The sequence below is a fragment of the Salmo salar genome, chromosome ssa15, assembly GCF_905237065.1.
Source record: "Salmo salar chromosome ssa15, Ssal_v3.1, whole genome shotgun sequence".
NCBI lineage: Eukaryota > Metazoa > Chordata > Actinopteri > Salmoniformes > Salmonidae > Salmo > Salmo salar.
Genome location: NC_059456.1, coordinates 21,010,203 through 21,037,927, shown reverse-complemented (window position 1 = coordinate 21,037,927; position 27,725 = coordinate 21,010,203). Strand labels below are relative to the sequence as shown.

Sequence of the window (27,725 nt, the reverse complement as noted above, 5' to 3'; positions counted from 1 at the left end):
CACTGGTTACAGTGCGAAGCTTCTTTTTGAGCGGACAGCCGGATGAGAGGATTGCATTAAATATTTTGCATGCATGCATAGGATTGGACAAAACAGATGAAAAGAACTTCATGTCTGTCACAGTTGTGTGTAGAGAAGGACCAAGGCGCAGCGTGAGTATCGTTCCACATCTTTATTTATATGTGAAACTTAACAAGACATACAATAAACTATAAACAAAACCCCGTGACGACAGCGGTGCAACATGCACTAACTCAAAATAAGATCCCACAACCAGGTGGGAAAAGGCTGCCTAAATATGATCCCCAATCAGAGACAACGATAGACAGCTGCCTCTGATTGGGAACCATATCAGGCCAACATAGAAATACATAACATAGATTTCCCACCCTAGTCACACCCTGACCTAACCAAATAGAGAATAAAAGGGATCTCTAAGGTCAGGGCGTGACAATGTCAAATTAAATATCCATTCATCTCCCGTAGAATTCTCGTCTCGTCACATTTTCATAGCCTAAAATGAAAAGTAATTTGTAATAGTTAGGATTTTTTTTCCAGGGCATCGTCATAGTTTTATTCAGGAAAAAGGTTGTTGACGAGTATTTTACATCATGGTTATTGTTGATGAAAAACACTGCTATGTAGGGATTAGGGTGCCATTGGGGACACAGCCTGGGTACTGAATGTCAAATCAAATCAAAGTTTATTTGTCACGTGCGCCGAATACAACAGGTGTAGACCTTACAGTGAAATGCTTACTTACAGGCTCTAACCAATAGTGCAATTTTTAAGTAAAAATAGTATTAGGTGAACAATAGATAAGTAAAGAAATAAAAACAACAGTAAAAAGACAGTGGAAAATAACAGTAGTGAGGCTATATACAGTAGCGAGGCTATATACAGTAGCGAGGCTATATACAGGCACAGGTTAGTCGGGCTAATTGAGGTAGTATGTACGTGTAGATATGGTTAAAGTAACTATGCATATATGATAAACAGAGAGTAGCAGTAGCGTAAAAGAGGGGTTGGCAGGTGGTGGGTGGCGGGTGCATATATGATAAACAGAGAGTAACAGCCGCGTAAAAGAGGGGTTGGGGGTGCGGGACAATGCAAATAGTCCGGGTAGCCATTTGATTACCTGTTCAGGAGTCTTATGGCTTGGGGGTAAAATCTGTTGACAATTTTTAGGGCCTTTCTCTGACACCACCTGGGGTAGAGGTCCTGGATGGCAGGCAGCTTAGCCCCAGTGATGTACTGGGCCATACGCACTACCCTCTGTAGTGCCTTGCGGTCGGAGGCCAAGCAATTGCCGTACCAGGCAGTGATGCAACCAGTCAGGATGCTCTCGATGTTGCAGCTGTAGAACCTTTTGAGGATCTGAGGACCAATGCCAAATATTTTTCGTTTCCTGAGGGGGAATGGGCATTGTCGTACCCTCTTCACGACTGTCTTGGGGTTTTTGGACCATTCTAGTTTGTTGGTGATGTGGACACCAAGGAACTTGAAGCTCTCAACCTGCTCCACTACAGCCTCGTCGATGAGAATGGGGGCGTGCTCGATCCTCCTTTTCCTGTAGTCCACAATCATATCCTTTGTCTTGATTACGTTGAGGGATAGGTTGTTATTCTGGCACCACCCGGCCAGTTCTCTGACCTCCTCCCTATAGGCTGTCTCATCGTTGTCGGTGAGATGACACTGTTGTGTCATCTGCAAACTTAATGATGGTGCTGGAGTTGTGCCTGGCCACACTGTTGTGGGTGAACAGGGAGTACAGGAGGGGACTGAGCACGCATCCCTGAGGGGCTCCAGGGTTGAGGATCAGCGTGGCTACATGTGTTGCTACCTACCCTCACCACCTGGGGGTGGCCCGTCAGGAAGTCCAGGATCCAGTTGCAGAGGGAGGTGTTTAGTCCCAGGATCCTTAGCTTAGTGATGAGCTTTGAGGGTACTATGGTGTTGAACGCTGAGCTGTAGTCAATGAATAGCATTCTCACGTAGGTGTTCCTTTTGTCCAGGTGGGAAAGGGCAGTGTGGAGTGCAATAGAGATTGCATCACCTGTGGATCTGTTTGGGCGGTATGCAAATTGGAGTGGGTCTAGAGTTTCTGGGATAATGGTATTGATGTGAGCCATTGACCAGCCTTTCAAAGCACTTCATGGCTACGGAGGTGAGTGCTACAGGTCTGTAGTCATTAAGGCAGATTGCCTTGGAGTTTTTGGGCACAGGGACTATGGTGGTCTGCCTGAAACATGTTGGTATTACAGACTCAATCAGGGACATGGTGAAAATGTCAGTGAAGACACCTGCCAGTTGGTCAGCACATGCCCGGAGCACACGTCCTGGTAATCCGTCTGGCCCCGCTGCCAGTTTAAAAGGTCTTACTCACGTCGGCTACGGAGAGCGTGATCACACAGTCGTCCGGAACAGCTTATGCTCTCATGCATGCCTCAGTGTTGCTTGCCTCGAAGCGAGCATAGAAGTGATTTAGCTCGTCTGGTAGGCTCGTGTCACTGGGCAGCTCGCGGTTGTGCTTCCCTTTGTAGTCTATAATAGTTTGCAAGCCCTGCCACATAAGACGAGCGTCGGAGCCGGTGTAGTACGATTCAATCTTAGCCCTGTATTGGCGCTTTGCTTGTTTGATGGTTCGTCGGAGGGCATAGCAGGATTTCTTATAAGCTTCCGCGTTAGAGACCTGCAATTTGAAAGCCTCAGCTCTACCCTTTAGTTCAGTGCGAATGTTGCCTGTAATCCATGGCTTCTAGTTGAGGTATATATGTACAGTCACTGTGGGGACGTCTTCCTCGATGCACTTATTGATAAAGCCAGTGACTGATGTGGTGTACTCCTCAATGCCATCAGCGGAATCCCGGAACATGTTCCAGTCTGTGCTAGCAAAACAGTCCTGTAGTTTAGCATCTGCTTCATCTGACCACTTTTTTATACACCGAGTCACTGTTGCTTCCTGCATCATTTTGCCTTGTAAGCAGGAATCAGGAGGATATAATTTACCAGATTTACCAAATGGAGGGTGAGGGAGAGCTTTGTACGCGTCTCTGTGTGTGGAGTACAGGTGATCTAGATTTTTTTTCATTCTGGTTGCGCATTTAACATGTTTATAGAAATTAGGTAAACTTATTTACAGTGGCTTGCGAAAGTATTCACCCCCTTGGGGGGGTTATCATTTGATTTACACAACATGCCTACCACTTTGAAGATGCAAAATATTTTTTCTTGTGAAACAAACAACAAATAAGACAAAAAAAAGAACTTGAGCGTGCATAACTATTCAAACACCCAAAGTCAATACTTTGTAGAGACATCTTTTGCAGCATTAACAGCTGCAAGTCTCTTGGGCTATGTCTCTATAAGCTTGGCACATCTAGCCACTGGGATTTCTGCCCATTCTTCAAGGCAAAACTGCTCCAGCTCCTTCAAGTTGGATGGGTTCTGCTGGTGTACAGCAATCTTTAAGTCATACCAAAGATTCTCAATTGGATTGAGGTTTGGGCTTTGACTAGGCCATTCCAAGACATTTAAATGTTAAACCACTTGAGTGTTGCTTTAGCAGTATGCTTAGATCATTGTCATGCTGGAAGGTGGAACTCTGTCCCAGTCTCCAATCTCTGGAAGACTGAAACAGGTTTCCATTAAGAATTTCCCTGTATTTAGCTTCATCCATCATTCCTTCAATTCTGACCAGTTTCACAGTCCCTGCCAATGAAAACATCCCCACAGCATGATGCTGCCACCACCAGGCTACACTGTGGGGATGGTGTTCTCGGGGTGATGAGAGGTGTTGGGTTTGCGCCAGACATAGGGTTTCCTTGATGGCCAAAAAGCTACATTTTAGTCTCAGAGTACCTTCTTCCATATGTTTAGGGAATCTCCAACATGCCTTTTGACAAACACCAAACGTGTTTGCTTATTTTTTTTCTTTAAGCAATGGCTTTTTTTGGCCACTCTTCCGTAAAGCCCAGCTCTGTGGAGTGCACGGCTTAAAGTGGTCCTATGGACAAATACTCCAATCTCTGCTGTTGAGCTTTGCAGCTCCTTCAGAGTTATCTTTGATCTCTTTGTTTGCCTCTCTGATTAATTCCCTCCTTGCCTGGTCCGTGAGTTTTGGTGGGCGGCCCTCTCTTGGCACATTTGTTGTGGTGCCATATTCTTTCCGTTTTTAATAATGGATTTAATGGTGCTCCGTGGGATGTTCAAAGTTTTGGATATTTATTTATAACCCAACCCTGATCTGTACATCTCCACAACCTGCCTTTCAGAACAGGTGTATATATACTGACAGGTGACAGATCATGTGACACTTAGATTGTACACAGGTGAACTTTATTTAACTAATTATGTGACTTCTGAAGGTAATTGGTTGCACCAGATCTTATTTAGGGGCTTCATCGCAAAAGGGTGAATACATATGCACGCACCACTTTTCCGTTTTTTTATTTTGTATAATTTTTTGAAACAAGTAATTTTTTTTCACTTCACCAATTTGGACTATTTGGTGTATGTCCACTACATAAAATGCAAATAAAAATACATTTAAATTACAGGTTGTAATGAAACAAAATAGGAAAAACGCCAAGGGGGATGAATACTTTTGCAAGGTACTGTAAGTTTCCCTGTGTTACAATCCCTGGCCACTAGGAGTGCCGCCTCTGGGTTAGCAGTTTCCTGTTTGCTTATTTCCTTACACAGCTGACTGAGTGTGGTCTTAGTGCCAGCATTTGTCTGTGGTGGTAAATAAACAGCCAAGAAAAATATAGATGAAAACTCTCTTGGCAAATAGTGTGGTCTGCAGCTTATCATAAGATACTCTACTTCAGGCGAGCAAAATCTAGAGACTTCCTTAGATTTCGTGCACCAGCTGTTGTTTACAAATATGCACAGACCACCCCCCGTCTTACCGGAGTGTGCTGTTCTATCTTGCCAGTTCAGCGTATATCCCGCTAGCTGAATATCCATGTCATCATTCAGCCACGATTCCGTGAAACATAAGATGTTACCGTTTTTGATGTCCCGTTGGTAGGATATTCGTGATCGTACCTCATGTAATTTATTGTCCAATGATTGTACGTTGGCAAGTAATATTGACGGTAACGGCAGCTTTCCCACTTGCCGTTGGCGGATCCTTACAAGGCACCCCGCTCTGTGTCCACTGTACCTGCGTCTCTTTCTCTTGCCAATGACGGGTATGTTGGCCTTGTCGGGTGTTCGAAGTACATCCTGTGCATCTAATCCGAGGTGAGTGATCGCTGACCTGATATCCAGAAGCTCTTTTCTGCCGTAAGATACAGTGGCAGAAACATTATGTACAAAATAAGTTACAAATAATGTGAAAATAAACACATAATAGCACAATTGGTTGGGCGCCCATTAAACTGGTGGCCTTTCTGCCGGCGCCATTTTAACATATGGTTCAGTCTAGGAAGGGGGTCTCAGGGGAGATCTGTGTACATGTTTCCTCCTTCAGTTCCTCCTGTTCCCCAGGGTAGTGTGACCCCAGATTATATGATATGGGGCATGTTCTCCACACACACACACACCACACATATACACACACACATGCACACACATACACACAGATTGACCAACCAACCCCCAGGGTGGAAAGAATACTGAACTATTCTACTCAAGTACAAGTCCTGTTACTTTAATGACATTTTACTCAGTAGAGTTAAAACTACTGGTGTAAAAGTAAAAAGAAGCTCATTTAATAAGAAATTAAGCAAAATAAAGCACATAAACAAAACAAATTAACCGTTCACACTATTTTTCTCACTTATTCACTCCCTCTTTACATCACTCCCTCTCTCTCTCCGTCACTCATTCACTCCCTCTTTACATCACTCCCTCTCTCTGTCCCTCACTCATTCACTCCCTCTTTACATCACTCCCTCTCTCTCTCCCTCACTCACAAACTCCCTCTTTACATCACTCCCTCTCTCTCTCTCCCTCACTCATTCACTCCCTCTTTACATCACTCCCTCTTTCCCTCATTCCCTCACTCACTCACACACTCACTCACTCACCCATACAATGACAAATGGGGAGTGCCAAGGCACACTTACTTACCTAAAGGACTTGATATCAAATTAGCTCTGGAGGCGACAACAGAACATCATGGAAATACAAATGAATGAGCAAACCCTCCTAAAAAAGAGATTGGGCTATAGATGTTGCATTAGATTGATAATCTATATAGGCTCCATGCACAGGGTACATTAGGTTAGTGTTCCATCAGCAAAAAAACAAACAAAAAAAGCTCTGTTCTAGCGTATTCACTTCTCTCAGAACTTGCTGTTCGGGTTTCTTCAGGAGCTGATTTTCAAAGTGAATCAAGTCTATCCTGGCTCACTGTGCAATGAAGAGCAGTGAAGAAGCTCACAGGTTCGACAGTGGTAGGCCTGTGTTCACTTTGAGGGACCCAGCTTCTTAATGTATGGAAAGGAATGAAACAAATCCATCTTGTCTGGCACACAGGCAAGGTACTCATCCAGCTCCCCTATACCTTTTGACCCTTTTGGTCATCAGTGATGAGGAGAAATCGTCTTCATCAGATTGGATGTTCTGTCTCGTCCTCTGTCAGTGTGTCAAGATGTTGCTTCGGGTAGATCAAACCTGTAGAGAGTGGCAAATACGCGACATACACATTGAATATTTGTGCAAATTCTGCTTTACGTGACAACTTACTTCCTCATATCACTGACACTACAATAACCCAAACACAGACTTTCCATACTTGTTATTGTCAGATACTGAGACTGAAGTGAGTTTGTCAGATGTTCTCATACCTAAAAAGTTGTCTAATGTTGAGAGTCCATGTCTTTCTGTACCTATTGTGTAGACTCACACAGTTATATGCACAATTAGACTTACAGTCTCTGTGTAAATTAGGCTCAAGATTGTCTAAATGCCAAACAAATTACAGTACAAATCCTAGGTCTAAATACTGTATGTCATGACCAGGCAAGCTAACGTTAGCTAGTTCACTTAGCTAGATGTTACCCTGATGTTGTTAGCTAGCCCAGATAACTTACATGGCTAGCTAGCTAGCCACCACCACACATAGTGACATTGAAGTGCTAGCCGTAATAGCTATCATCATCAGGTGGTGGTTAGCCATGTAGCTAACTAGCTAATTTAGTTGAAAGGATAGCTTGCTAACGGTAGCATGCTAAACAACTAGGCTAACGGTAATGTACGTAAGTTAGACTATTCGAAAGATAGCTAAAGCCATCCATAGCTAAATGTTTGATCATTAATAGCTAGCTAGTTATCCCTCCTGTACCCCCTGTCCACCACGACTGCGTGGCCATGCACGCCTCCAACCCAATCATCAAGTTTGCAGATGACACAACGGTAGTGAACTTGATTACCAACAACGACGAGACCGCCTACAGGGAGGAGGTAAGGGCACTCGGAGTGGGGTGTCAGGAAAACAACCTCTCACTCAAGGTCAACAAAACAAAGGAGATGATCGTGGACTTCAGGAAACAGCAGAGGGAGCACACCCCTATCCACATCGACAGGACAGTAGTGGAGAAGGTGGAAAGTTTTAAGTTCCTCGGCGTACACACATCACGGACTAACTGAAATGGGCCACCCACACAGACAGTGTGGTGAAGAAGGTGCAACAGCGCCTCTTCAACCTCAGGAGGCTAAAGAAATATGGCTTGTCACCTAAAACCCTCAGAAACTTTTACAGATGCACAATTGAGAGCATCCTGTCGGGCTGTATCTCCGCCTGGTACGGCAACTGCACCGCCCACAACGGCAAGGCTCTCCAGAGGGTGGTGCGTTCTGCACAACACATCAGCGGGGGCAAACTACCTGCCCTCCAGGACAACAACAGCACCCGATGTCACAGGAAGGCCAAAAAGATCATCATGGGCAACAACCACCCGAGACACTGCCTGTTCACCCCGCTACCATCCAGAAGGCGAGGTCAGTACAGGTGCATCAAAGCTGAGACAGAGAGATTGAGAACCAGCTTCTATCTCAAGGCCATCAGACTGTTAAAAACCTCTTGCGGGACACTTTTCGACAATATCCGGTGAAATTGGAGCACGCCAAACTAAAATTACAAAATCGTAATATTAAACATTCATGAACATACAAGTGTCTTACATCATTTAAAATATTAACTTCTTGTTAATCCAACTGCGCTGTCAGATTTCAAAAGGATTTACAGCGAAAGCATACCATGCGATTATCTGAGGACAGCGCCCCACAGCAAAATACTTTTTCAATCAAATCAAATGTATTTATATAGCCCTTCTTACATCAACTGATATATCAAAGTGCTGTACAGAAACCCAGCCTAAAACCCCAAAAAGCAAGCAATGCAGGTGTAGAAGCACAGTGGCTAGGAAAAACTCCCTTGAAAGGCCAAAACCTAGGAAGAAACCTATAGAGGAACCAGGCTATGGTCAGTCCTCTTTTGGCTGTGCCGGGTGGAGATTATAACAGAACATGGCCAAGATGTTCCAATGTTCATAAATAACCAGCATGGTCAAATAATAGTAATCACAGTGAACAGGTCAGTGTTCCATAGCCACAGGCAGAACAGTTGGAACTGGAGCAGCAGCACGGCCAGGTGGACTGGGGACAGCAAGGAGTCATCATGCCAGGTTGTCCTGAGGCATGGTCCTAGGGCTCAGGTCCTTCGAGAGAGGGAAAGAAAGAAAGAGAGAATTAGAGAGAGCATACTTAAATTCAAACAGGACACCGGATAAGACAGGAGAAATACTCCAGGTATAACAGACTGACCCTAGCCCCCTGACACATAAACTACTGCAGCATAACCTGTTGGGGCTAGGGGCAGTATTTTCACGGCTGGATAAAAAAACGTACCCGATTTAATCTGGTTACTAATCCTACCCAGTAACTAGAATATGCATATACGTATTATATATGGATAGAAAACACCCTAAAGTTTCTAAAACTGTTTGAATGGTGTCTGTGCGTATAACAGAACTCATTTGGCAGGCAAAAGCCTGAGACATTTTCTGACAGGAAGTGGATACCTGATGTGTTGAATTACCTTTAAGCCTATGCCATTGAAACACACAGGGGTTGATTAATGTTTTGGCACTTCCTATTGCTTCCACTAGATGTCACCAGCCTTTACAAAGTGTTTTGAGTCTTTTACTGTGAGATCTGACCAAACAAGAGCCTTGGAACGGTGATGGCCGATTAGACTCTGGCGCGCGAGTTCATGTTGGGTACCCTCGTTCCAATACGTTATAAAAGAGAATGCATTCGTCCACCTTGAATATTATTCATGTTCTGGTTAAAAAAGGCACTAATGATTTATGCTATACAACGTTTGACATGTTTGAACGAACGTAAATATATTTTTTCCCCTCGTTCATGACGAGAAGTCCGGCTGGCTTAGATCATGTGCTAACAACACGGAGCTTTTTGGACATAAATGATGAGCTTTTTTGAACAAAACTACATTCGTTATGGACCTGGGATTCCTGGAAGTGACATCTGATGAAGAGAATCAAAGGTAATGGATTATTTACATAGTATTTTCGATTTTAGATCTCTCCAACATGGCCGTTTGTCTGTATAGCAAAGCGTATTTTTCTGGGCGCCGTGCTCAGATTATTGCAAAGTGTGATTTCCCAGTAAGGTTATTTTTAAATCTGGCAAGTTGATTGCGTTCAAGAGATGTAAATCTATAATTCTTTAAATGACAATATAATATTTTACCAATGTTTTCTAATTTTAATTATTTAATTTGTGGTGCTGACTTGACTGCCGGTTATTGGAGGGAAACGATTTCCTGAATATCAACGCCATAGTAAACCGCTGTTTTTGGATATAAATATGAACTTGATAGAACTAAAAATGCATTTATTGTCTAACATAATGTCCTAGGAGTGTCATCTGATGGAGATTGTTAAAGGTTAGTGCATCATTTTAGCTGGTTTTATGGTTTTGGTGACGCCTGTCTTTGAATTGACAAAACATTACACACAGCTATTGTCAATGTACTCTCCTAACATAATCTAACTTTATGCTTTCACCGTAAATCCTTTTTGAAATCGGACAACGTGGTTAGATTAAGGAGATGTTTATCTTTCAAAGGGTGTAAGATAGTTGTATGTTTGAAAAATTTGAATTTTGACATTTATTTGGTTTCAAATTTGCCGCTCTTGAAATGCACCTGCTGTTGATAGGGTGCACCACGGGTCGCACGCTAGCATCCCACATAGCCCCAAGAAGATAAATACTGGAGGCTGAGACAGGAGGGGTCAGGAGACACTGTGGCCCCATCCGATGATACCCCCAGACAGGGCCAAACAGGCAGGATATAACCCCACCCACTTTGCCAAAGCACAGCCCCCACACCACTAGAGGGATATCTTCAACCACCAACTTACCATCCTGAGACAAGGCCGAGTATAGCCCACAAAGATCTCCGCCACGACACAACCCAAAGGGGGGCGCCAACCCAAACAGGAAGACCATGTCAGTGACTCAACCCACTCAAGTGACGCACCCCTCCAAGGGATGGCATGGAGGAGCACCATTAAGCCAGTGACTCAGCCCCTGTAATAGGGTTAGAGGCAGAGAATTCCAGTGGAGAGAGGGGAACCGGCCAGGCAGAGACAGCAAGGGCGGTTCGTTGCTCCAGAGCCTTTCCGTTCACCTTCACACCCCTGGGCCAGACTACACTCAATCATAGGACCTACTGAAGAGATGAGTCTTCAATAAAGACTTAAAGGTTGAGACCGAGTCAGCGCCTCTCACATGGGTAGGCAGACCATTCCATAAAAATGGAGCTCTATAGGAGAAAGCCCTGCCTCCAGCTGTTTACTTAGAAATTCTAGGGACAATTAGGAGGCCTGCGTCTTGTGACCATAGCGTACGTGTAGGTATGTACGGCAGGACCAAATCGGAAAGATAGGTAGGAGCAAGCCCATGTAATGCTTTGTAGGTTAGCAGTAAAATCTTGAAATCAGCCCTTGCCTTAACAGGAAGCCAGTGTAGGGAGGCTAGCACTGGAGTAATATGATCACATTTTTTGGTTCTAGTCAGGATTCTAGCAGCCGTATTTAGAACTAACTGAAGTTTATTTAGTGCTTTATCCGGGTAGCCGGAAAGTAGAACATTGCAGTAGTCTAACCTAGAAGTAACAAAAGCATGGATTATTTTTCTGCATCATTTTTGGACAGAAAATGTCAGATTTTTGCAATGTTACGTAAATGGAAAAAAGCTGTCCTTGAAACAGTCTTTATATGTTCATCAAAAGAGAGATCAGGGTACAGAGTAACGCCGAGGTCCTTCACAGTTTTATTTGAGACGACTGTACAACCATCAAGATTAATTGTCAGATTCAACAGAAGATCTCATTGTTTCTTGGGACCTAGAACAAGCATCTCTGTTATGTCTGAGTTTGAAAGTAGAACGTTTGCAGCCATCCACTTGCCCCAGCGAGGGCAATTTTGGGGCTTCACCATGTTTCATTGAAATGTACAGCTGTGTGTCATCCACATAGCAGTGAAAGTTAACATTATGTCTTTGAATAACATCCCCAAGAGGTAAAATATATAGTGAAAACAATAGTGGTCCTAAAACGGAACCTTGAGGAACACCGAAATTTACAGTTGATTTGTCAGAGGACCAGCACCGGCTTCACAAAATCACAAATAGCGATAAAATAAATCACTTACCTCTGAAGATCTACCTCTGTTTGCAATCCCAAGGGTCCCAGCTACACAATGAATGTTTGTTTTGTTCGATAAAGTCCTTTATATCCAAAAAAGTCAGTTTAGTTGGCGTCATTGATTTCAGTAATTCACTCCTTCAACATGCATACAAAGGAATCCAAAACGCTACTGGTAAACTTCGTCCAAACAAGTCAAACAATGTTTCTAATCAATCCTCAGGTACCCTAATATGTAAATAAATGATAATATTTCAGACGGAAAGAACGGTGTTCAATAGAAAAGGAAAATAGAGCGCACCCTCGTTCATGCGCGCCAAAAGTCTACCTGTCCTGATGAGAACACCTTGGATAAACTACAACTACTTGTTCGTTTTTCAAGAAACAAGCCTGAAACCCTTTCTAAAGACTGTTGACATCTAGTGGAAGCCATGGGAACTGCAATCTGGGTCCTTTTTTTGTATATCCCATAGGCTAGCATTGAAAAGGCCTGTGACCTCAAAAAAATAAAACCATTCCGGATGGATTTTCCTCGAGTTTTCACCTGCCGTATTAGTTCTGTTATCCTGTTGGGGCTCGGGGGCAGTATTGAGAAATTTTGAAAAAAATATGTGCCCATTTTTAACTGCCTCCTACACCAACTCAGAAGCTAGGATATGCATATTATTAACACATTCGGATAGAAAACACTCTGAATTTTCTAAAACAGTTTGAATGGTGTCTGTAAGTATAACAAAACTCATATTGCAGGCAAAAACCTGTGAAAAATAGATCCAAAAAAAAATGAATTTTGTGACTGTACTATTTAGTGTCATTGTTTTATAGATACCATAGTGAGAAAGGATTCATTTCGCAACTCCTACGGCTTCCACTAGATGTCAACGATCTTTATAAAGTTGTTTGAAGCGTCTATGATGAACAGAGACCGGATGGCAAGGAAGAGAAGTTGACCTCCCTGGGATGTCGTCACTTCATTATTGGCTGCACCTGCGCAATCATGTGATGCGATACATTTTTCAAAGACGTTTTTCAAGACACAGGAGAGGTCGGGTTGAAACATTAGTGATGTTTCACGTTAAAAATGGCTCTAAAGATTGATGCTAAACAACGTTTGACATGTTTGAACAATGTAAATAGATTATTTTTTTTACTTTTCGCCGTGACTCCCCCCCGCTACTTTTTAGTAGCCTACCGAAGCGCTAACAACATGGAACAACTTGGAGTTATTTGGACATCAATTATGAACTTTGTTGAAAGAAACCACATTTGCAGTGGACCTGGGATGCGTGGAATTGCCAATGGATGAAGAGAATCAAAGGTAAGGGAATATTGACAATAGTAATTTTGATATTACATGGGTACAAGATGGTGCTAACCTGTATAGCCTAGCCTATTGTTCTTAGCACAGCACCCGGTTTATTGCAAATTGTGATTTCCCAGTAAAGTTATTTTGAAATCTGGCATTGCAGTAGCATTTACGAAATGTTAAACTATGAATATTTGAATGACAATAATATAATTTACCAATGTTATCGAATAGTAATTTTGTGATTTGTAACGTTGTTCACCGGAAGCATTTGAGAGAAGAAAAAAAATCTGATTTTCACCGCTTCGGTAAAATGCTGTTTTTGGATATAAATATGAACTTGATGGAACAAAAAATGCATGTATTGTGTAACATAATGTCTTAGGAGTGTCATCTGAGGAAGATTGTCAAAGGTTGGTGCATAATTCTAGCTGCTTATCCGCTTATGGTGACGCCTGTCTTTGAATTGACAAAACATTACACACAGCTATTTTCAATATACTCTCCTAACATAACCTAACTTTATGCTTTCGCCGTAAAGCCTCTTTGAAATCGGACAATGTGGTTGGATTTAGGAGATGTTTATCTTTCAAATTGTGAGAAATAGTTGATTGTTTGAGAAATTGAAATTATTAGATTCTTGCAGTTTTTGAATTTCCCGCCCTGGTCTCTTGACAATGAATCCCGATATCGGGATAAGATCCCCAACAGGTTATACTCACAGACATTATTTTAACAGTTTTAAAAACTTCAGGGTGTTTTCTATCCAATTATACCAATTATATGCATATCCTGGCTTCTGGGCCTGAGCAACAGGCAGTTTACTTTGGGCACGTCAGTCATCCAGAAATTCAGGATACTGCCCCCTAGCCTTAAGAAGATTTATTAAACAGCCATCACTAACACAGAGAGGCTGCTGCTTACATGCAGACTCAAATCATTGGCCACTTTAATAAATGGATCACCAGTCACTATAAATAATGCCACTTTAATAATGTTTACATACCTTACATTACTCATCTCATACGTATATACTGTATTCTATACCATCTATTTCATCTTGCCTCTGCCACTCGTTCACTGCTCATCCATATATTTATATGTACATATTCTCATTCACCCCTTTAGATTTGTGTGTATTAGGTATTTGTTGTGGAATTTGTTAGATTACTTGGTAGATGTTACTGCACTGTCGGGAACTAGATGCACAAGCATTTCGCTACACTCACAATAACATCTGCTAAACACGTGTATGTGACCAATAACATCTGCTAAACACGTGTATGTGACCAATAACATCTGTTAAACACGTGTATGTGACCAATAACATCTGTTAAACACGTGTATGTGACCAATAGCATCTGCTAAACACGTGTATGTGACCAATAACATCTGCTAAACACGTGTATGTGACCAATAACATCTGCTAAACACGTGTATGTGACCATTTCATTTTTTATTTGATCTTATCTCTACATTGTTTCCTCAGGTCCGTGGCAGACTTTTTATAGGTTGCCATCCTGGGTAAGAAACATCTTGCATCTCGCATGGCCTCTCCTGAGCTTGAAGGAGAACCGATCACAGTCTCCTCCATCTCCATTGTTTTTCACTCTCTTTGAATAAAACTTTTGGAACTTTTGAATGTCTTCCCGACCATCATTATTCAGCTTGATTTGATTGTGTGTGTGTGTGTGTGTGTCTGTGTGTGTGTGAGTGCGTGCGTGTGTGTGTGAGTGCGTGCGTGCGTGTGTGTGTGCGTGTATCTGTGTGTCTCTCTGTGTGTGTGTGTGTGTGTGTGTGTGTCTGTGCGTGTGGCCTGTGTGTATGTCTGTGTGTGTGTGTGTGTGCATTTGTCTGTGCGCGTCTGTGTGTTCTGTGCGTGTGTGTCTGTGTTTGTGTGTGTGTGTCTGTGCGTGCGTTGTGTGTGGGTGTGTGTTTTCTCTCAGGGTTTTTCATTACCAGGCTTAGACTCAGACTCAGTTTCATGAATCAAATGGAATACAGGAGTGAAAGCAGAATGGCCCCCACTAACTCCACTCTACTCACATTCCTTAAGTTAACATAAATATACTTAATCAAGTCAGTAGGACAAGCTTCTACTCCCCTGCAGAAGAGAGCACAGTGCATTAACCTCCATCTCTGGAACTGAGGAGCAGATCTGGGTTCAAATCATAGAGGAGAGATTATAAATAGTATTTGAATCCAGGTCTGTCTGAGAATCAGTAGAGTTCAGATCATTCTGGCTCACTGTTTAGGCTGTGAAGGATTCGTGTGATAATCCATGTGGGGTTTCTGACTACTCGTTACTATTAAAACTCATAAAAACTCATTATTCAGACACATATTTACATGACGTTAAAACGTATAACACCACGGTACAACCCCAGGTCACGTAGTTCAGTAAACTTCTACAATAAACACAGTGAATGACTTTATAATGTCACGTATTGAGGGCTGTACCTACCAGAGGTTACTGTCCTGCTTAATGTCACGTAATTGAGGGCTGTACATCATAGTGCATATTCACCTCTAACCCTTTTCAAATACCAACGTTGCTATATTGACTTTAAGATAGACCTTAATGGCACCAACTTCTCGCTCTAAAAAGTGCATCAATAAGTGATGAAGCTGTGCTGAAAACGTTGTGACCCGTTCTGGTAAGACAGAGATAATGGGTGGGGTGCAAGGGGAAGCTATTTCTCCATCATTATCCCAAGACTCTTATCATCAAGGATGTTTACAGAGAGAGGAGTGTAGTCGTTGGCAACATCCACCCTGGGAGGATGAGGAAGGAGGACGCCGTGCTATCCTGTCACACACACACACACACACACACACACAGTGGTTGGCACAATCCACCTAGGGAGGATGAGGGACAAAGCTATGTTATCCTGTCACACACACACACAACAGACACACACACACCACACACACACACAGTGGTTGGCACAATCCACCCAGGGAGGATGAGGGACAAAGCTATGTTATCCTGTCACACACACACACACACACACCACACACACACACAGTGGTTGGCACAATCCACCCAGGGAGGATGAGGGACAAAGCTATATTATCCTGTCACAGACACACCAGACACACACACACACACACACACACAGTGGTTGGTACAATCCGCCCAGGGAAGATGGACGACTCTATGTTATCCTGCTGAAACAAAAACTCATTATTCAAACCCATATTTACAGCATCTGTATATCATCACATTTTGAGAGATTTAGTGAAACTCATGATATTTCACTGTGGCCTTTAACACAATCCATGCTTCAATTTTAACACCTGTAATTGTCCTACAACTCTGAATGATTGGTAGCCCTATAGACAAGAGAGGGGGGGGTGGCTGGGTGGGTGGGAGGGGGGGAGGGTAAGTTCCAGGATGTAGATAAGGATGTTTGATATAGTGGTGAGAGGGTCCAAAGGGACAAGCGTCTTTAAACCACAGGAGATACCTGTGTGTGTGTGTGTGTGTGTGTGTGTGTGTGTGTGTGTGTGTGTGTGTGTGTGTGTGTGTGTGTGTGTGTGTGTGTGTGTGTGTGTGTGTGTGTGTGTACAGGAGCATGACCAGGTCTATAACCCCACGGGGGATATCATGGTTGTATTCATTAGAGCACACCCATAACAAACATTTTGCAATGGAAATACAAAACAATAGGAGATTTTCTCATTGGACACGCCCAGGTAGTCCCTCCCTCTTTCAGTAAGTTTTCTACCTATCGGGGCCTCTAATGATAATGACCCAGGGCCATTCAGATATAACAGACATCCTGATTCTAGCCTAGAAAACGATTTGTCATCCACGGTCATTCACTTTATCACCACTACTTTAGACCCCATTTACCCCACGCCATGTGCAGTGGCTAGTCTAGCATGTAATTACAAAGGCAACCTTGAGTATGTTGTCCCGACCCGACAGAGGTAAAGTAACCAACCTACTCATGTAGAGGTCTGTCATTTTTTATCATAGGTACACTACAACTGTGAGACGGAATCTAAAACAAAAATCCAGAAAATCACATTGTATGATTTTTAAGTAATTCATTTGCATTTTTGTTTTAGATTCCGTCTCTCACAGTTGAAGTGTACTATGATAACAATTACAGACCTCTACATGCTTTGTAAGTAGGAAAACCTGCAAAATCGGCAGTGTATCAAATACTTGTTCTCCTCACTGTATACACTAGATGACTGACAGGGGGCGCTGAAGCCACCTCGCCTCCATCTACGACCACCCCCCCAAACAGCTCCAATCCAAGTAATCTGTGGTGATGTTAAATATTAGCGATAGCGATATCACCGTTCAACATAGACGTTCTATTTTCTCCCTAGATTGCAAAACAATTTGTTTGTTGATGTAGTGCCCATTGGCTATGAATGTTTCAACCTCTGTGTTGAGAAGTCATGTTTTTACTGTCTGTTCCTGGTTTCAAAGAGCACCTAAAACGACACTAACCATGAGCCTGGGTCTTTGGTCAGGTGCTTGATCATCCCACGGGAGATTATAAAGGCACAAACTGGCCACGGTAAGCGACAAAGGACGGCAAAACGCAAGTTTTGAAAGTGGCGCGGTTCGTGGCGCTCGCTCCCATGGAAGATGAAATTAGCTGAAGTCTCGAGCGGCCTCCGGGCACGGTAGACCAATGAGCAGAGTTCATTTTGTCAACCAATCAACCAATATTTTAATGACAACATTCAAGATGACATCAACCCGGGACCGCTGGTCACGTGATATGAGAGATGTCCTGCGGTTCAATTGCCCAGATTTCATGGTTTAATTTAAGCGCTGTGTATGGTAACTTAACCCTAGTTCAAAACACCACTCCTTTAACAAACCAAACAAAAACAAATATGTCACTTCCTGTTTGGAATAGCGAGGATAAAGTGCGATCTGAATCCAATGCGCCTCGTTGGACTTTTGATTATTGTTCTGCAGCCTCTGCTGCTCTTTCAGTGCCGCACAGGTGAGGCATGCCTTTTTGTTTCATGCAGCACGCCAGAGCAGTTCTTCCCACTGTCGGGAGAAATTAATATATGCTAATTGCATTCAAATAAAGGTTGCTACCCTTCCACGCCCACAACGGAAGCACAATCATGGCCTCTGATTTGCAAGTGGACGCATTAGAACAGACCCAGGGTCTGTTTCTCTGGTGGCGGACATGCTGATAGGCTTAGTGTTGTTTCTTTGAAACCAGCAACTCAACTTTACACGATTTCTGCATTTATGAGTGTTCCACAGAGCTATAATGTTTACCAGCTGGGCTTCTCTCTCTCTCTCTCTCTCTCTCTCTCTCTCTCTCTCTCTCTCTCTCTCTCTCTCTCTCTCTCCGTGTCTCTCTCTCCGTGTCTCTCTCTCCCTCTCTGTGTGTCTCTCACTCCTTCTCTGTCTCTCTCTCACTCTCTGTCTCTCTCTCAATTCAATTCAAAGGGCTCTCTCTCTGTCTCTCTCTCTCTCTCTCTCTCTCTCTCTCTCTTACTCTCTGTCTCTCTCTGTCAATTCAATTCAAAGGGCTCTCTCTCTGTCTCTCTCTCTCTCTGTGTGTGTCTCTCTCTCTCTCTGTCTGTCTCTGTTTCTCTAGGCAGTCCCAGTCAGTTTGTGGCTGCTGGTTTGGCACTGTTCTCCCATGAGAAAAAGCAGAAACCATTCAAAGTAGTCTTTGTTATCTGTTTTGAACAGAAAAGCATTTTTTTGTGGATTAGGCACGTTTTCAACATAGCTTGTGTTTTAAGCTTTCATCGTGAGAGTGAAGTTGTTGTTAGTTGTAGAAAAACACAAAACGTGAAACTTGAGAATAGCTTTACTACAAAGTTACTGCTAGTGCTGCTAGTGCTGAGACATTGTTTGGTTTAAGGGTAGTCCCCCAGGGTTAAGGGTACCACATTGTTTGGTTTAAGGGTATTTCTCCAGGGATAAGGGTACCATATGGTTTGGTTTAAGGGTATTTCTCCAGGGTTAAGGGTACCAGATTGTTTGGTTTAAGGGTATTTCTCCAGGGTTAAGGGTACCAGATTGTTTGGTTTAAGGGTATTTCTCCAGGGATAAGGGTACCATATGGTTTGGTTTAAGGGTATTTCTCCAGGGTTAAGGGTACCAGATTGTTTGGTTTAAGGGTAGTCCCCCAGGGTTAAGGGTACCACATTGTTTGGTTTAAGGGTATTTCTCCAGGGATAAGGGTATTGTACTGCGTGTATGAAAGTGAATTTTAGATGATAGGACAGTGAGGTGATAGCTGTGCGTTGACAGCTTCAGTGATAAATGTACTGTACTTTAAAACACAAAGTTGCTATTTTGTTTTATTTGTCAGGGGTTCTGTGCTGATACAGTACATTTAGATGATTTATTCATGATTTAGATACTAAAGTTAGGATTTATTCTTTAAAGTGAGGTGATTGTTGTTGAGTTGACAGCTTCAGGGAGCCCTAGATGGGTCCTCGGAGTCCTTCAGTGAGGTCCTCAGGGGCTGACTAACCTCATGCTTGAGTGCGCTCAACATATTGCCTAACTGACTGCATGGGTTGCGTCCCAAATGGCACCCTATTCCCTATTTTAGTGCACTACTTTACACTTGGACCCATAGACCTCTGGTCAACAGTAGTGCACTGCACAGGGAATAGGGTGCCATTTGTGACGCACATTCTGACTTACTGACCTGCTTCAACTGACTCCTCTCTCACGTCTCCTGGACTCATGCAGAGCCGTGTAAAAGAGATTTAATGGGAGTAGGAGTTAAGAAAGCAAAATAAAGCCTGCTGAAGAAAGCCCTCCTTTGTGTGTGTGTGTGTGTGTGTGTGTGTGTGTGTGTGTGTGTGTGTGTGTGTGTGTGTGTGTGTGTGTGTGTGTGTGTGTGTGTGTGTGTGTGTGTGTGTGTGAGAGAACATCCAGTAGCTATACTGCCTCCACTTCCCCCACCACCCCTACCCTGTACCTCTACCCTCCAGCATGGGTTCTAATAGAAAGCCTACGGCAGTGTAAACCCATACAAACCAAACACCCTACGCTTCTGCTTGACTTTGGAAACCTGTTTGGAATTTTGAGTTAAAAAAATATATAAAAGGGCCTCTTTGTGTGACGATAGTGGATTGATTCTCTCCGGCTCCTCTGAGATCTCTGGGAAATAAGCCCTTGGAGGGTTCTTATGGTAAAACCAATACATCCACCTGAATACATTGACTGAGTCCCAAATGGGACCCTAGTCTCTACATAGTGCACTACTGTTGATCAGAGTCCTATGAGTCCTATGATCACTATGATCACTATGAGTCCTATGATCACTATGATTCCTATGATCACTATGATTCCTATGATCACTATGATCACTATGAGTCCTATGATCACTATGATTACTATGAGTCATATGATCACTATAAGCACTATGAGTCATATTAGTGCTATGATCACTATGAGTCCTATGATCACTATGAGTCCTATGAGTCTCTATGAGTCCTATGATCACGATGAGCCCTATGAGTTCTATGATCATTATGAGTCCTATGAGCACTATGAGTCCTATGATCACTATGAGCCCTATGATCACTATGAGCCCTTTGAGTCCTATGAACACTATGAGTCCTATGCACACTATCAGTCCTATGAGTCCTATGAACACTATGAGTTCTATGAACACTATGAGTCCTATGAGCTCTATGTGTCCTATGAGCACTATGAGTCCTATGAGCACTATGAGCCCTATGAGTCCTATGAGCACTATGAGTCCTATGATCACTATGAGCACTGTGAGTCTTATGAGCACTATGTCCTATGAACACTATGAGCACTATGAATCATATGAGCACTATGAGTCCTAAGATCACTATGAGTCCTATGATCACTATGAGTCCTATGAGTCACTATGAGTCCTATGATCACTATGAGCCCTATGAGCACTATGAGTCCTATGATCAGTTTGAGTCCTATGGGCACTATGATCACTCTGAGTCCTATGATCACTATGAGTCATATGATCACTATGAGTCCTATGATTTCTGTGAGTCCTATGAGCGTCCTGTGAGTCCTATGAGCACTATGAGCCCTATGAGTCCTATGAGCACTATGACTCCTATGATCACTATGAGTCAATGGGTCCTCTGGTCACTATGAACACTATGAGTCCTATAATCACTATGAACACTATGATCACTATGATCACTATGAGTCCTATTAGTCCTATGATCGCTATGGGTCTTATGAGTCCTATGTTCACTATGAGTCCTATGAACACTATGAGTCTTATGATCACTATGATCCTATGATCACTATGAGTCCTATGAGCACTATGAGTCCTATGATCAGTTTGAGTCCTATGAGCACTATGAGTCCTATGATCACTCTGAGTCCTACGATCACTATGAGTCCTATGAGTTCTATGATCACTAAGAGTCTTATGAGCACTATGAGTCCTGTGCGTCCTGTGAGTCCTATGAGCACTATGAGAACTATGAGTCCTTTGAGCACTATGAGTCCTATGAGCACTATGAGTCCTGTGAGTCCTATGAGCACTATGGGTCCTATGAGTCATATGAGCACTATGAGTCCTGTGAGTCCTATGAGCACTATGCGTTCTGTGAGCCCTATGAGTCCTTTGAGCACTATCAGTCCTATGAGCACTATGATCAATATGAGCACTATGAGCACTATGAGTTATTTGAGCACTATGAGCACTATGAGTTGTTTGAGCACTATGAGCCCTATGAGCACTATGTGCACTCTGAGTCCTATGAGTCCTATGAGCACTATGAGTCCTATGACCCCTCTGAGCACTATGAGTCCTATGAGCACTTTGAGCACTATGCGTCCTATGAGCACTATGAGTCCTATGAGCATTATGAGCCCTATGAGCATTATGAGCCCTATGAGCATTATGAGCACTATGAGTCCCATTATGAGCCCTATGAGCATTATGAGTCCCATTATGAGCCCTATGAGCACTATGAGCACTATGAGTCCCATGAGCATTATGATCCCTATGAGCATTATGAGCCCTATGAGCATTATGAGCCCTATGAGCATTATGAGCCCTATGACCCCTATGAGCATTATGAGCCCTATGAGCACTATGAGCCCTATGAGCATTATGAGCCTTTTGAGCATTATGAGCCCTATGAGCATTATGAGCCCTATGAGCACTATGAAAATTAGGAGCCCTATGAGCACTATGAGCCCTATGAGCCCTATGAGCATTATGAGCCCTATGAGCATTATGAGCCCTGTGAGTCCTATGATCCTGTTCAAAATTAGTGCACTATACAGGGAACAGACATTCAACCAGACCTCATTAGCAGAAAACATGGATATGAACAGAATGCATAGTTTCCTCAGACAGGCCCTCCTGAGAGGATTTCTAAATGGATCTCTAAACGAATCTCTAAACAAATCTCTAAACGGATCTCTAAACTGTCTTGAGGCGAGAGGCCAGACTGAGAGACCTGGCAGGCAGGGTGACTCACTAAAGAGTATGGCGGCACCGTGTTTTCTTCTCCACTCCACCCAGCCAGAGTTGGGTTAGGTGGTGGTGAGTTGTAGGCTAGCCCACACAGACCAGGGGTACAAAAAACAACATTCATCCACCGTCTGGCTGAGCTGAGCACTTCGACCGACCAGGGAACCCACTCCTGTCCTGACAGACAGACTGACGTCCAACAGGATATAGAGGAGTGTGTGTGTGTGTGTGTGTGTGTGTGTGTGTGTGTGTGTGTGTGTGTGTGTGTGTGTGTGTGTGTGTGTGTGTGTGTGTGTGTGTGTGTGTGTGTGTGTGTGTGTGTGTGTGTGTGTGTGTGTGTGTGTGTGTGTGTGTGTGCGTGCGTGCGTGTGCGCGTGTGCGCGCGTGCATGCGTGCGTGTACAAGGATAGAGAGAGAAATAACTGATATTATGGAAGGAGAACCGTTTCTCAACAGTGAACACTGCTGAAAGAGAGGGCTCAACCGCTTCCAATGAAACTTATATCACGGGAAGGAAAGCAGGAGTAGTACCCCACCCAATCAGCTGACAGGCTGGCTGAATAGTATCGTTGAATTCTAAAGGACTAGTGTTCATGTATGAGCATTTCAACCAAGGGCTGATTTTATCTCAGGGGGGAAGTGGAACTGTATAAAGCACTGTATCATCTGATGATAATTGTATTTTAAATATGTTTATACAGTACGGTACAGTAAGGAATGTTAAAGGGCACTCACTCCCTTGACTGTTTGGAGATTACAAAAAGCTGATCGTATTTAAGACACTGTCTTCTACATCAAATGTATGTCTACAGTACATCATGAAACCAGACTGTATTGTTACTGTAGGTTACAGTAGGTCAGTTTATAAGGAGACAGGGAGCTCTCTCTCTCTCTCTCTCTCTCTCTCTCTCTCTCTCTCTCACATGTAGTAGAGATGGTCTGTCCTAGGACCTAGTACAAAGACAGTTTATATGAATAGAAAAGGTGCGTACAAAAGTTGTTATTTTCGGATGAGCCATGACTAGAATACAGGATCGAGTTAGGGAACCCTGGTGTAGCCTACGGGCAATACGGATATCACTTATTATTGATAATCTCTGTAGCGCATTGATGTGAATCACTCTGCTGCTCTGTCATGTAACTATTATTATTGATAACTACATTGATGTGAATCACTCTGCTGCTCTGTCATGTAACTATTATTATTGATAACTACATTGATGTGAATCACTCTGCTGCTCTGTCATGTAACTATTATTATTGATAACTACATTGATGTGAATCACTCTGCTGCTCTGTCATGTAACTATTATTATTGATAACTACATTGATGTGAATCACTCTGCTGCTCTGTCATGTAACTATTATTATTGATAACTACATTGATGTGAATCACTCTGCTGCTCTGTCATGTAACTATTATTATTGATAACTACATTGATGTGAATCACTCTGCTGCTCTGTCATGTAACTATTATTATTGATAACTACATTGATGTGAATCACTCTGCTGCTCTGTCATGTAACTATTATTATTGATAACTACATTGATGTGAATCACTCTGCTGCTCTGTCATGTAACTATTATTATTGATAACTACATTGATGTGAATCACTCTGCTGCTCTGTCATGTAACTATTATTATTGATAACTACATTGATGTGAATCACTCTGCTGCTCTGTCATGTAACTATTATTATTGATAACTACATTGATGTGAATCACTCTGCTGCTCTGTCATGTAACTATTATTATTGATAACTACATTGATGTGAATCACACTGCTGCTCTGTCATGTAACTATTATTATTGATAACTACATTGATGTGAATCACTCTGCTGCTCTGTCATGTAACTATTATTATTGATAACTACATTGATGTGAATCACTCTGCTGCTCTGTCATGTAACTATTATTATTGATAACTACATTGATGTGAATCACTCTGCTGCTCTGTCATGTAACTATTATTATTGATAACTACATTGATGTGAATCACTCTGCTGCTCTGTCATGTAACTATTATTATTGATAACTACATTGATGTGAATCACTCTGCTGCTCTGTCATGTAACTATTATTATTGATAACTACATTGATGTGAATCACTCTGCTGCTCTGTCATGTAACTATTATTATTGATAACTACATTGATGTGAATCACTCTGCTGCTCTGTCATGTAACTATTATTATTGATAACTACATTGATGTGAATCACTCTGCTGCTCTGTCATGTAACTATTATTATTGATAACTACATTGATGTGAATCACTCTGCTGCTCTGTCATGTAACTATTATTATTGATAACTACATTGATGTGAATCACTCTGCTGCTCTGTCATGTAACTATTATTATTGATTATTGATAACTACATTGATGTGAATCACACTGCTGCTCTGTCATGTAACTATTATTATTGATAACTACATTGATGTGAATCACTCTGCTGCTCTGTCATGTAACTATTATTATTGATAACTACATTGATGTGAATCACTCTGCTGCTCTGTCATGTAACTATTATTATTGATTATTGATAACTACATTGATGTGAATCACTCTGCTGCTCTGTCATGTAACTATTATTATTGATAACTACATTGATGTGAATCACTCTGCTGCTCTGTCATGTAACTATTATTATTGATAACTACATTGATGTGAATCACTCTGCTGCTCTGTCATGTAACTATTATTATTGATAACTACATTGATGTGAATCACTCTGCTGCTCTGTCATGTAACTATTATTATTGATAACTACATTGATGTGAATCACTCTGCTGCGCTGTCATTTAACTTTTTGCGCCTTACGGGTTGTGGTTGTTGTGGATGGCTGTTCACAAAAGTATATGTGTATTTTAAGCCAGTAATAGTTGAATTGAAGAAGTTTAAGCTGCCTATCGCTCATTGTTTTTGCGACCAGTGGACAGCCAGTGAAAAATGTTCTCTTGCAACAGCTGCATAGTGAGGATCCCAGCCTATGGAATAGAAGTTTGAGGGAGTTCCTCCCTTCTAAACCCCACCGTGGTGTTGGGCTCCATACTGTCAAAAACAAGTTTAATTTGAGAAGACCACAAGTGGGACATTTATTTCTCAATCTAATTTATGCTGATTCAAAAAGAATGTCCATAGTCCCAAAAGACAAATATTCAAACTCGCACACTTTTGATAGACTTTAATCAGCTGCAAATGATCGAGATATCAAAGTGTAACCAACAAAAAGGTAAACAACAGGCCTATAGCAAATTCAGCATATGGCATTCATTTTTCACATGTAAATAGCACTTTTCAGTAGTGCTCAAAGCAGGCTATTCCATGAGAGCGGCATTTTACTTTTCAGCTAAACTCAATGAGCCCAATCAGTCCTCCATGAAAACAAAATCGTAAACAACAGAGTAGGCTAATTAGTCCTTAGCTTTTGGGTTTATGCTCAGGTAAAACAGTTTGGCTAATCTATATTTCTAAGTTCTATTTTGAAGATCAAGAGATATTAAATTAATTGGAATGACTGGAAATCTGACAGACTTTGGTTTTTAATGTAAAGATATAGCCAGAGAGAAAAAGGCAAGGCGAGAGGTTTTGCTTAGCCCAAAATCTGTCCACAAATATTTGTATTGAGGTCAGTGAGAGAGTGTCAAATTTGGTTAAAAAAAATGTAATTGCTAATTTGCTACATGAGGCTTATTTGATCGATTAGGAGTTTTGTAATGGTTAGGTTGTTACGATTGCACTGATATAAGTGGACGCACATGACATTTTGGCAACTTCCCCAAAAACGGCTTTATATTGGAGTAGCGCCTGTTGTCATGGAGCTAGATAGAGGACTAATCATGGATATAACCTGTTTTAGCATGGACATTGCCATTGAGGGATTCCACCATTTTAAAGTAGTCAACTGGGTGGAGCGAAATCAACCAATGAAGAAGAAGAAAATGGACAACTTTAAAATGGAGATAGACTCAATGACATTGTCACATACGCTATAATGGAAAAGATACAAAGATGAGTCCTCTATCTGTCTCTATGGTTTGTTGTTAACATATGTATCTACCCTCTCATTGGCTAGAATGGTCCCACCTGATCTCGCCTCTTCCCACCTGCCTTCCATCTTTGAGGACATGTATTTCCATTGTTAGAGCGGTCACTCGAATATCTTGTCACTATAATAGAAATTATATAATGGACAATATTTTTACTGAGTTAAAGTTCAGATAAGGAAATCAGTCAATTGAAATAAATGCTTCTACACCTGCATTGCTTGCTGTTTGGGGTTTTAGGCTGGGTTTCTATACAGCACTTTGATATATCAGCTGATGTAAGAAGGGCTATATAAATACATTTGATTTGAATTAGGCCCTAATCTATGGATTTCACATGACTGGGCAGGGGTATGGCCATGGGGTGGGTCTGGGAGGGCATGGGCCCACCCACTTGGCAGCCAGGCCCAACCGATCAGAATATTTTTTTTCCCAACAAAAGGGCTTTATTACAGAGCAAAATACTCCCACAGATTGTAAATGAAAGAGTATTATTATATGATTGATTGACTGTGACTTTTCAAATCACCCAGCAGTGCTATCTGCAGAGTTAGCGCCAAGTAAATGTTGACATTTTTTTTGCCATTCCTGAAACTGAGACCAAAAGACAATCTTTGATAATAATAATGATCATAATAATAATGCCTAATGGTATTATTATCTATATTGTAGCAGAAATCAATGGGTTAAAAAAAAGCCTAAATAACCCATAAAATAAAATGCAACATCCATTTATGGCCAGCTATGTAATACTAACGTTGATTTATCCTGCAATAAATGTTGTTCAATTGGTAATATTCGTTTTTGTCATCTTATCAAAGTATCAAGTAAAGATTCCTTATCAAGTAAAGATTCCCTGTCTTAGGTCAGTTAGGATCACCACTTTATTTTAAGAATGTGAAATGTCAGAATAATAATAGAGAGAATTATTTATTTCAGCTTTTATTTCTTTCATCACATTCCCAGTGGGTCAGAAGTTTACATACACTCAATTAGTACTTAGTAGCATTGCCTTTAAATTGTTTAACTTGGGTCAAACGTTTCAGGTAGCCTTCCACAAGCTTCCCATAATAAGTTGGGTGAATTTTGGCCCATTCCTCCTGACAGAGCTGGTGTAACTGAGTCAGGTTTCTAGGCCTCCTTGCTTGCAAACACTTTTTCAGTTCTGCCCACAGATTTTCTATTGGATTGAGGTCAGGGCTTTGTGATGGCCACTCCAATACCTTGAATTT

General features: G+C 42.0%; 1 protein-coding gene across 1 annotated transcript; it reads left to right on the top strand.

Moving 5' to 3' along the window:
- The first annotated feature begins 20,805 nt into the window (after window positions 1-20,805).
- LOC106571036 (histidine-rich glycoprotein-like) lies at window positions 20,806-22,146 on the top strand. Its single transcript, XM_014143670.2, has 2 exons — window positions 20,806-21,015; window positions 21,424-22,146. The coding sequence occupies exons 1-2, from the start codon at window positions 20,806-20,808 to the stop codon at window positions 22,144-22,146; spliced, it is 933 nt and encodes a 310-aa protein (XP_013999145.2).
- The last annotated feature ends 5,579 nt before the right edge of the window (window positions 22,147-27,725 follow it).

What these genes read in the sequence shown, in the direction of transcription:
- LOC106571036 (XM_014143670.2), top strand. Translation starts at nt 20,806, where the DNA reads ATGAGTCCTAAGATCACTATGAGTCCTATGATCACTATGAGTCCTATG. An exon ending in GTGAGTCCTATGAGCGTCCT is followed by an intron (nt 21,016 to 21,423) that starts GTGAGTCCTATG and finishes GCGTCCTGTGAG; the next exon opens with TCCTATGAGCACTATGAGAA.